The sequence below is a fragment of the Eurytemora carolleeae genome, unplaced genomic scaffold (assembly GCF_000591075.1).
Source record: "Eurytemora carolleeae unplaced genomic scaffold, Eaff_2.0 scaffold82, whole genome shotgun sequence".
Taxonomy (NCBI): domain Eukaryota; kingdom Metazoa; phylum Arthropoda; class Copepoda; order Calanoida; family Temoridae; genus Eurytemora; species Eurytemora carolleeae.
This window is the reverse complement of record NW_019396126.1, coordinates 288,255-298,610: the sequence shown is the minus strand read 5'-3', so window position 1 is coordinate 298,610 and position 10,356 is coordinate 288,255. Positions and strand designations below refer to the sequence as shown.

The following is a 10,356-nucleotide window of genomic DNA, read 5'->3' as shown; positions in this document are numbered from 1 at the left end:
CCCTCCTATCAATTTTGAACATGGATCTTATATGTTAGACATCAAAATTAAATGGATCCTAAGCACTGGTTTGTTTCTTAATCTGCATGACAGAAACAATCTCAAGGAATAATAATTGTCTTAAAATAATTCTTTAAAAAGTGAATGTTTGCAAATTATCTTTTTCAATATCATGATCTGAGTTCGCTTCCCTTTTATCCATTTAACGGACCATATTTTTAAAAATATCTTTTTTGTTTATTTATTTTTATTATCGTTTTTGATGGTTATTATATCGTTAGGACTGACGAGGGTCAATCCAGACCGAAATATATTTACAATAAATTGTGAAACTAACATATACTTTTGTACTCTACAGAGGTTTGGTCTCATCACCATCAACGAATTTTAAAACAGTTGTACAGATTCAGTTGATAATTATGATGTGGTGTATTATTTAACACTTTTTGTTTCATAGCAAATATGTTTAACCCCGTCTTAATATTGGTGAAATGTTTTATTTCTTAAAAAAAAATAAAAAAAAACAATATATTCTAAATGATACCTGGATGACAGAGAAGGATGCATTTATGTTTACACTCCGGTTGCAATCCTTTCCCACACTTCTCCCCACATGAGTGCGGAGTAAGCCAGGGATCAAACTTAGGATCTTGCTCCTTGTTGCAGTAACAGTAGTATCTACTAGGAACCTGACTAGGTTGATAAACTGTTCTACAGTTAGGACAGCTCCAGTTTAACTCTATCCTACAGGTTGGATCCTCCTCCATATGCTGCTTCTGAAGAAATATCGAATCCTTGGACCATTTCTGGGTACAGGAGAGATGAAGGCTTACATAGCAGGTTCCACAGTTCCAGATAGATTCATTCTTTTTAATAGATTCTATACATATTAGACAAGACGAGGAGAACAGAGCAGATTTTAACAACTCCTTGGTGGAGTTTAGAACTGATGGATCGGAGCAAGAGTAGTTGGCTAAAACCTTGTCAACCAGTTCATCTGATCCTTCATCTTCATCCTCATCACTAACATCGGACTGAACCAGGGATTCGTACTTAGACAAATGCCGGTTCAGGTTTTCTTGAATTTGTTTACTGGCCTCGGCAAAACTTCGCCCCGTTTTAGAACTCATTCTTGCTGGTCTAAAATTTGATCAATAATCAACCTATCAATGTATAGGAAGGTATTTATTTAACATCTTAATTTTTAGGAATTAATGTTGAATCTGCCGTATGCTCTGTTGGCAGTTCAGGCGCTGATGCCGCAATTAAGAAAAACACAAGTTTACTAGAAAATCAATATACATACAATCAATCAATCAATAAGACAGATTCGGTGGTCAATGTAGAGACTGTAGAAGTTGCTTTTTCATAGGTTTAGCTGCTCTGCACTCATCCTTGGAGTGTCATCAATCTCATATCTAGAAAACAATAGTTATTTTAGTATACACTAATCCCCCCCACAGGTGCGTACACAGGAATTTGTTAATCCCAGCTCGATTGTTTTTCCCATGGTGTACTAGAATTAAATAATAATTTAAAACTGGGCAAGGCCGGGTACTCCCGCTTGTATTATACGTATACGTGGAAAACCATGGTGTTACCTAGCTCCCCAAATAATTTCATCAGCAGTGTACGAGGTAGATGCATATATTCCAGTCCCAGTCTCAGATCTAAACAAGTATATTGTAGAGGAAGAATTCCCCGAACGATGATTATGAAATCCGCAAATCAGTAGTGTCGTATATCTTTGAACCAGAGAAGACCTACTCAACTTCCTCTCCTTTTATACACTCGTTATTTTTCATGTGTTTTTCTCAAGAAGCAATAAATGTACTTCTAAAGTGGTGACCCCAAACAACAAACAAACCATGGCCGAAAATACTGCCTCCTGGTCGGAAACAGCCCAAAAATTTGACGAGGACAACTCAAGCTTAAACTTCTTTTCCACAAATTCACTATTCCTTTAACCTACAATCAGCTACTCCTGGAGCTAATAAACTAAACCTTAGCTACTCCTGTTGTTGCAACGTCCATTGTCACTGTCACTGTCACTGTCACTGTCACTGTCACTGTCACTGTCACTGTCGTTGTTGTGATTGCACTGACCTTACTCCTGAAACTGAGATAAAGATCTCCAGTTTAGTGGTTTCTAGGTCCGTCGGATGGATCTCATAGAGAGGACTCGTCTCATCTATCTTGTGGGATACACAGATAGGGTAGAGAAGTGGAACCATATCATTCGAACCATCAATCTAGAGAGAATATTCAAGATAATTACCAACACCCGTTAAAGTCTCCCCATATGTAATTAGAAACCTGCCCCATGACCTCAATCTTGGTGGGGCGTTCATGAGAAGAAATAAAGCAGAAATTAAGTTTGTAGGGTCAAAGTTACAACTTTAACTCGATATCAACAGAGGAAACTTTTGATTTCAAAAGGTTTAAATGCTTAATCTGGCCTGCAGTATCTAAGGCAAGACTTATTGGTTTCCAAAGTCTAAATGCTGAATCAGCAGAGGAATATATTAACCTGGAATCCGAAGTCTAGATGCTGAATCTGCAGAGGAATATATTAACCTGGAATCCGAAGTCTAGATGATGAATCTGNGATCAATACTTAACAGTGTTAGTTTCAGATCAATACTGTTAGTTTTAGATCAATTCTTTTAACACTATTATAGTTTTAGATCAATGCTTAACAGTGTTGGTTTCAGATCAATACTTAACGGTGTTAGTTTTAGATCAATATTTAACAATGTTTGATATAGATTAATACTAACAATGTTAGTTTTAGATCAATACTTAACAGTGTTAGTTTTAGATCAATATTTAACCATGTCAGTTTTAGATCAATACTTAACAATGTTAGTTTTTAGATCAATGTAAGTTTCAGATCAATACTAACAATGTTAGTTTCAGATCAATATTGAACAGTGTTAGTTTCAGATCAATATTCAACAACGTGTTAGTTTCAGATCAGTATTTATCAGTGTTAGTTTCAGATCAATATTTAACCATGTTAGTTTCAAAGATCAATATTTATCAGTGTTAGTTTCAGATCAATATTTTTCAATGTTAGTTTCAGATCAATATTTATCAAGTTTCAGATCAATATTTATCAATGTTAGTTTCAGATCAATATTTAACCATGTTAGTTTCAGATCAATATTTATCAATGTTAGTTTCAGATCAATATTTAACCATGTTAGTTTCAGACCAATATTTATCAGTGTAAGTTTCAGATCAATATTTATCAGTATTAGTTTCAGATCAATATTTATCAGTGTAAGTTTCAGATCAATATTTATCAGTGTTAGTTTCAGATAAATATAAATATATATCTACTACAAAATATGTCCTACCTGTGTATCAGCGATCCTGAAGACTAGATAAAGACCCCCATTTCTCATGGTTATCACAGCTTTCCTACTAAAAACTATTGAGCTAACCCCGGAGCCAGGTTTAGAGAACCTGGCCAGGAATAGTCCTGAGAATATAGTGCTGAGCAGAACACCCCAGAGAATATGAACAATAAGATGCATCACGGCATCAGGACAGTTTGCTGTTATCCCTCTAGTTCCGTATCCTATCGTCTGTTGAGTTTCCATAGCGAACTGATAGATGGCTAGGGACGATTCAATGTTGATAAAACATTCAGCTATCGTCGAATTCGGGTCCAACATTCCTTGCAGTTCGACACAGTTATAACTTAAAGCAATTAAATAAAACTTCAACCCCCCAGTTCTTAGAGTTCTAGCATATTTTCAGTTTTAGTTTCAAATTGTATCGTAAGTTTTAAAAAAAAAACCGTATTTTACTGATCTCACAGGGTAGGGGGACTTTTTTAACCACCCCTCCCCCCAGTTACGGCCCTGGCTACTTTCAATAAATGAAAGATAAAAAAGGCCCATGTCTCAATTTTTCTGCAAACTTTTACTGCTTTCTTTGACCGAAGGGAAAATTTTCGAAATATATTTTTGGCAAAGCTCGATTGACCATTCAGTCGAATCTTGAATATTGAAGCATATTTTATTTAAATAATTACTTGATCATCTGATATTGAAAGAGGCTTTTTCCTCTTTAAAGTATTATTAAAACATTTGCCCTTTCTTTCTTTACAATATTATCATAGTTTTTCCCGCCGTTTACCCGCGCTTGGTCGTAAATTACGATTTTCCCCAGGCAAATCGGTCTACGGGTTCCTGAGTTATGATTGGACATCCAAACAAAAAGAGACAGAGATTACAATATTATATATATATAGACTAGAACATTAGAATGAGTTTAAGCTGATCCGAGTTCCTTGTTTATGATAAACATCTGTAATCAAATAAACCAGGGAGAAGAAGAGGTAGGAGAGAACGTGGAGAGAGGAGAACAGGGTGACGAACTTGTACCAGTGCATATCCAAGAAGTTGATGTGGAACACGGAGAAGGGTTTGTCCAGCTCATTTAGAATATTCAGTTTTCCGTTCTTCTCGATAACTCTCTTCAATCTGCCCGACATGTTATCTAGCAATCCTTTAAACATTGATCATTAACATCAAATTTTCAAACAAATTTCATCAATCTCGATATTACAAGGATACACTATATACATAGGATAACCTCATCATCTTCTTTTGTCTATTTTATATTTCTGTTTTTCTAGTCATATTTCTTCAAACTAACGAAAATGCAGAAGATTTTGGATTGTATTACATCCGTCCTACGATACTTTGGACCTACCCGCACGTGGTTTTTCAGCAGCTTCAAGCTGCTGTTGGTCCGATGTACTGTAGGTCGGATACACACTTCATTGAAAAAAAGTTTGTGTATCCGACCTACTGCAAATGTCGGTTGCACGGCTTTCTTTATTTGGTTGCACTCTTCTGTAGGTCGGATGCACAACTTTAGTTATAGGTCGGATGTACAACTTTGGTAGGTCGGATGGACAAAAAAGTTAGTGTTAGACCTACAAAATCTGTGCATCTGAACTACGAAAGTTGCGCATCCGACCTACGTGTGCAACCGGAACATCGATCCATATGGTAGCACTGCCAACTATAACATACTGATTATATCTGCAGTTCATGCGTAGGCCGGATTAACAAAATAGAATGTAAATTCGACCTACAGCTGTCGTAGGTCCGAAGTATCGTAGGACGGAAGTACTGTAGGACGGAAATGCCGTAGAACAGAAGTAACATTACCAGATTTTGTTCAGATTTTAACTGACCGAGTTTTTAAGAAATCGGTTCCGTGTTTCTTTGGTCAACCTGTAAAACCAAAATATGTTCTGGAAACTATATTTCTAAACTCTACAAATCTATATTTAACAAGTTTGACACATAGATGTTTAAAAATTCGTTGTGTGAACAAAACCAACATTTAATTTAACATTATCACAATATTATGTTGAAACTGTGCAAAACAAGGGTTGCCATGTAACAAATAAAAACCAGAAAAAAGTCAGTTTTGACTTCAAGCCATTTTTGACAAAAACTTCAAAGTTCAAAACTTTTAGCTTTTTGCACACTTTTAAGTTAAAAATAATGTTTAACAATCCTAGAATATTGGACGTTCTGGGAATTAAAAAAAAATCCGTGGAAAATTTTCTTCGCAATGAACATACTTTGAAACCAAATAGATAGGTGTGCAGAATAAGAATTTTAGTTAGGATATAATTGTCCTCATTATTAAAACAGCTGCCAGTTTAATTTTACAATACATATATTATTTTTAATTCAGAATTGAAAGTGTTTTTTTTTCAGTTCCGTTTCATAATTTGCTTTAATCAATGATTTCTTTTAAAAATAGGAGATCGGAGTTTAGGTGAAAAGTTGGTAAACACCTAAAACTTAATTTAGACAAACTCCGAAAACAGATTAAATAATATTTTAAATACTTGAAATGTTACTCTGGACTGAACCAGTTTTGGCTGGTACTTGAAAGTACTGGAAAGTACTGGAAATGAAATATAATACATTCTTCATCCTTCTCAACCCTGGGGAGGAGCTGAGGATTGTTGTACATTGTTAGGTGCAAGATCAGATGGTTCAAGATTCTCAATATCAACAGGTTTATCAAACTCAAAACTATCAAATAGAGATGATTTCTTGATCATTATGACAGAAGGAGATACGCTAGAGAGTAGCTTCTCCGGGGTTTTAACGGGGACGTTCTCCACGTTGTTGGAGAGTGCGGAGTGGAAGGAGAACTCTTCGGAGTCATTGAGTACACTTTCCAGGTCGTTAAACAGGTTTGGACTTTGGGATATTGGATGGATTTGTCGTGGTTTGGAACATTCATAATCTTTGTTGGTTTCTTTCATCGGAGATACACTCGGGATAGGATGGTTTAGTTCGGAGTAAGTAACCTGAGTTGAAGACTCAAAGTCCTGGTGTCTTCTCATCTCGAGCTTTCGAGCTCCGGTTGCATTCTGGGGTAAACTTGTATACTTGTAGAATGTGGAATCTGTTTTCTCCATGAGAAGATCTAACCCTGGATAGTGTTTATTCTTCCCGGTGTGATCTGTTTTATCAGTGTCAAGGTTGGTTTTCAGATCTCTGCCCAGGAACTCATCATTCATGTCATAGGACTTACTAGAGATTCCAATTATGTGATGTTTGGGCGGTGTTTCTAGGAATCCAGGTTGCATGTTTGGCAAGCATGGAGTAGTGAAGAGACTAGAGGAGGTAACGTTGAACACAGCATTATCCGACCCGCTCTGGAACGGACTTGTCACTGGGGAAGGCATGGTCACCTTGCTTATTTCATTTAATCCATCGTTCTCCTGGTCAAAGGAAAACCTGCGCTCTTCTCCAGTCCGTCCTTCTGAAGAATGAGTTCGTGGAAGAAGAACACCATCGCAGATATTTTCCGAGTGAAGATCTCTGATGGAGTCCTCGAGATGTAAACCTTTACCTGGAGAAAAAGATGTTGTTGCCACGTTGTTGAGAAGTTTCGAGGATGAATGCATGAGAACCTGATCTACGGAACTCCTTCTCTGGAATGCAATATTCGAGGTTGTGTTCGGGTTCAAGGAGCTCACGTAGTTCACTCTCGGAGATACAGGTGCAGAACCTCCGGCAGTGTCAGGACGTGTGATTATTTTTAGGATCGAGTCATCTTCTTCCCTCAAATGATGATTACTCCTTTCGTTTTTATTTTCTTCTCTTTCTCCTGTCCCCGATTGGTTCTTCACCGAAGGGTTAGGACTACCGCACATAATACTGGAGAAGGATGGAAGTCTAGTTCTACTGCAGTTGGAGAAAGTAGTTCCTGAACCTGAACACACATCGGAGCGAGTTGTCATGGCAATAAGATTTTGTCGAATTTTGTCAAGAGACGATTCGTCGGTTTTCATTTCAGAATCTAGAAATTGTTTGACAGGAACATCATCAATTGAGTTGGACTGCTCGGCAATAATATCTTTAGTGCAGAGGTTTGAAGTGGATGAAAGATTACTTTCGTCCTCGTGGTTTAAGAAATCTGGTGTCTGAGGAGGAATGGAGGAAACAGAACGAGATTCAGAATCAATACGTCGTCTTTTCTGCATTCTAGAAGAATCCTGTGTCTCTTCGTCCATAGCTGCCGTTCCGAGGTTAGCCTCCAGAACTACTTTGTCCACAAGAGGCCGATCATTTGTCTCCGAGGATATCGACATTTGAGAATTTTCCTCCTCGGGATGGAAAATAGAGTTGGTAGAGTCCGGAGAAAACATATCAGATGGATGTGTACTCTTAAACCCCATCGGAAATCCTAGAAGCTTATGATAGTGAACAGGTATCTGGTTGTAAGGAAGAACGTATCTCTCTACTCCGCCATTCTGACTTTGTCCAAGGATTGACGAAATCATGGGCGAGAGAATCACACTGAAACTGTCCTCATTTGTTCTTATATTAGTCAAACATTGCTCCACCATGTTCTTTAGGTCCATTACTAAAGCTTGAACATCAGCAAACATGCTGGATAGTACTTCGGCAGTTCCAAGCCTTTTCAGAGATACACGTTTCACCAGCAGGTCCCATAGGGTAAAGGACTGAAGGAGTTTAGGCCCAACCAGGTCAAGAAGAGATGCAGGATCAGATTCATTGATCCAAGAATCAGCTGAGAACGATTTTTTAACCGGAGATGCTGGAGTCTCTGGGGTAGCAAACTCGTGATCAGGAAAAAGTTTAAGATGCCGCGCAATCTTCTTGTCTCCAAGATATAGTTTACCACAGATCTTACAAATATACTTGGGAGGAGGAGCAAAGGATCTCCGACCCATAGATGCAAGGGCAGAGTCAACAAGGGGCGGGGTAGCAAAGTTCATGTTTGTAACTGCACCCGTATTGGCCGTAGGTTCATCTTGAGCAGGTGGAAAAGAGTCTTCTTTCAACGCCATATCCGTTCGAATTCGTTTAGGAGGAAGAGAGAGTCTACCGGATCTGGTTCTACCAATAGAAAACTTGTCCTGATCCTCATTACTTTCACCATTCCGGAGTTCTTCGTCCTGAACCGTTTCCTCCTCCTCATTATCCACGTCGGTATCAACTTCAATAAAGCCGAACTCTTTAACCCGTTCTTCTCTCAATCCTAACTCCTTCTTCAAATCAGAAATTATCTTCTTTTCATTTACCCGTTTAGGCATTCCTTTCCTAGGTCTACCGCGGTTTTTAGCTTTACCCTTACCGCGTCCTCTAGCACTCATTTCACGAACAAAAGATGCAACACTGAAGGGTTCCTGCGGTTTCTCCAGGTACTTTTTAGGTAGGTATTCAGTTATATGCCGTCTTGGATCCAAATCAGATTTCTTCTTCTAAAATAGAAGACGTTTAGATATTATAAATACAATACTAACACAAATATCTAATTGATACAACAAGAATAATTCTTTGTATTGTAGGTTCCTGAACTGACCTGTGTTCCCGCGACTGTGGGTTGTGTAGAGTTTGCTGTTGTCTGATTCATAAAGTTGGTGAAACTGGTTGGAAAACTTCTCTTCTCTACATCAGATTCCAGAGTTTGGATTGGAACTAATATGTTTACATCATCTTCTAATTATATAAAATTTTTAACTTCTAATAAAAATGAATGGTAATTTCTAACATCAATTTAAGCGGAAACGAACTTTCCCGTTTAAACCTTTATCAAAAGAGTGCCATATACGATTCACGCCGGTTCTTTTAAACCTGCATCTAATAAAAGTGATTTTATATCGAAAAATTAACAACCTGCGGCTTAATGTATTCAATGAATTCATTCCCTTTGCATAAAATATACCTGAAGGAATGTCGTTTTCCCGTTTCATCTGAGATAAAGAGCCCGAAATGTTGTCAAGTAACCCAAGCTTGGAGTCAATCTGAATCCGGTTGGGTGTAATCTTAGACTGTAGGGTTGGCATCATCTCCGAGGTTCCGGAAGGCAGAGGAAATTTTGGGAGAATCAAGGCATGTTGACGAGGTTTCACAGCAACAGTAAACTCTCCCGTCTTCTCCTGGTGAGGTAGAGAGAGCATAGGAAGGATGGGACAAGGTTTGATGGGAGAAGAGAGTTTAACCTGGGTTTGCAGAGAGTAGGAAACTGTTCCGTCTGTTTGCAAAGTTGGTACAAGGATCACGGAGGAGTTGAGTAGTCCGTTCCCTCCCTGGCTTCCGGAGAAACTTGTCAATCCTGTTGTACAAAGAGGTTTCTGTGAAACTGGGATATTATGGTAAATATTAGAACTGGGTAGAGGTTGAGGTCCTTGATATCTGTTAGAACTGATGTTATTGGCTGTATTGATAAACCCGTTGGTGGAAACTAAACTGGGTGCAGTCATAAATGAGGAAGAGGGGTTACAGGTACGAACATCATTATTAAACCCAACGGAGAGAATAGATCCGTTATGTTGCTGCAGGGTGGAGAAACCTAGTGATGTGACGTGAGTTTGTACAGGCTGGTATCCTGATGATAAAGTTGTCCGAGATACATTTGGCAGAGAGGATACACTGGGTGGTTGAGTGGAGAAGGAAGTTTTTACAGGTATCTCTGAGGACTGAACAACCTAATCCAGAAAAGTGCGTTCATTTTATGAGTAAAGCTTCTGTGACTTCATTTTCATTTTCAAAGGCTCACTTACATTTGCCATAATACTTCGGCCATAAATACACTTGCCATATTTTTCAAACTCTAAGAAAGATACAAAACTAACAAGTTTTTTATAAATGCGCCAATTTTCGGTATATTCCTAGAGAACGATTTTTGGACCCCCCCCCCCGGGCCGGCCCTCCTATCAATTTTGAACATGGATCTTATATGTTAGACATTGATATAATTGACCATGTGGCCGAAGCGCTCGGCCCCCTAGCCTGTCCTAGCCGCAGCGCTCGGCCCAGAAAGTGTCTTAAC

The 10,356-nt window shown here is 38.3% G+C and overlaps 2 protein-coding genes across 2 annotated transcripts in view; both read right to left on the bottom strand.

The window, feature by feature from the left end:
- Nucleotides 1-1,417, bottom strand: part of LOC111695722 (NF-X1-type zinc finger protein NFXL1) — a 4,108-nt gene extending 2,691 nt beyond the window's left edge. The window contains exon 1 of the mRNA XM_023465134.1: nt 545-1,417. Coding sequence (XP_023320902.1) covers nt 545-1,130 — 586 coding nt within the window. The 5' untranslated portion in view covers nt 1,131-1,417. The remainder of the gene's footprint in view (nt 1-544) is intronic.
- Nucleotides 1,418-4,617: 3,200 nt separating this feature from the next.
- LOC111695699 (uncharacterized) overlaps nt 4,618-10,356 on the bottom strand; it is a 6,620-nt gene continuing 881 nt past the window's right edge. The window contains exons 3-5 of the mRNA XM_023465107.1: nt 9,250-10,012; nt 8,887-9,023; nt 4,618-8,785 (exon numbers count right to left, since the gene is read on the bottom strand). Of these exons, the coding sequence (XP_023320875.1) occupies nt 5,981-8,785; nt 8,887-9,023; nt 9,250-10,012 (3,705 nt within the window). The 3' untranslated portion in view covers nt 4,618-5,980. The remainder of the gene's footprint in view (nt 8,786-8,886; nt 9,024-9,249; nt 10,013-10,356) is intronic.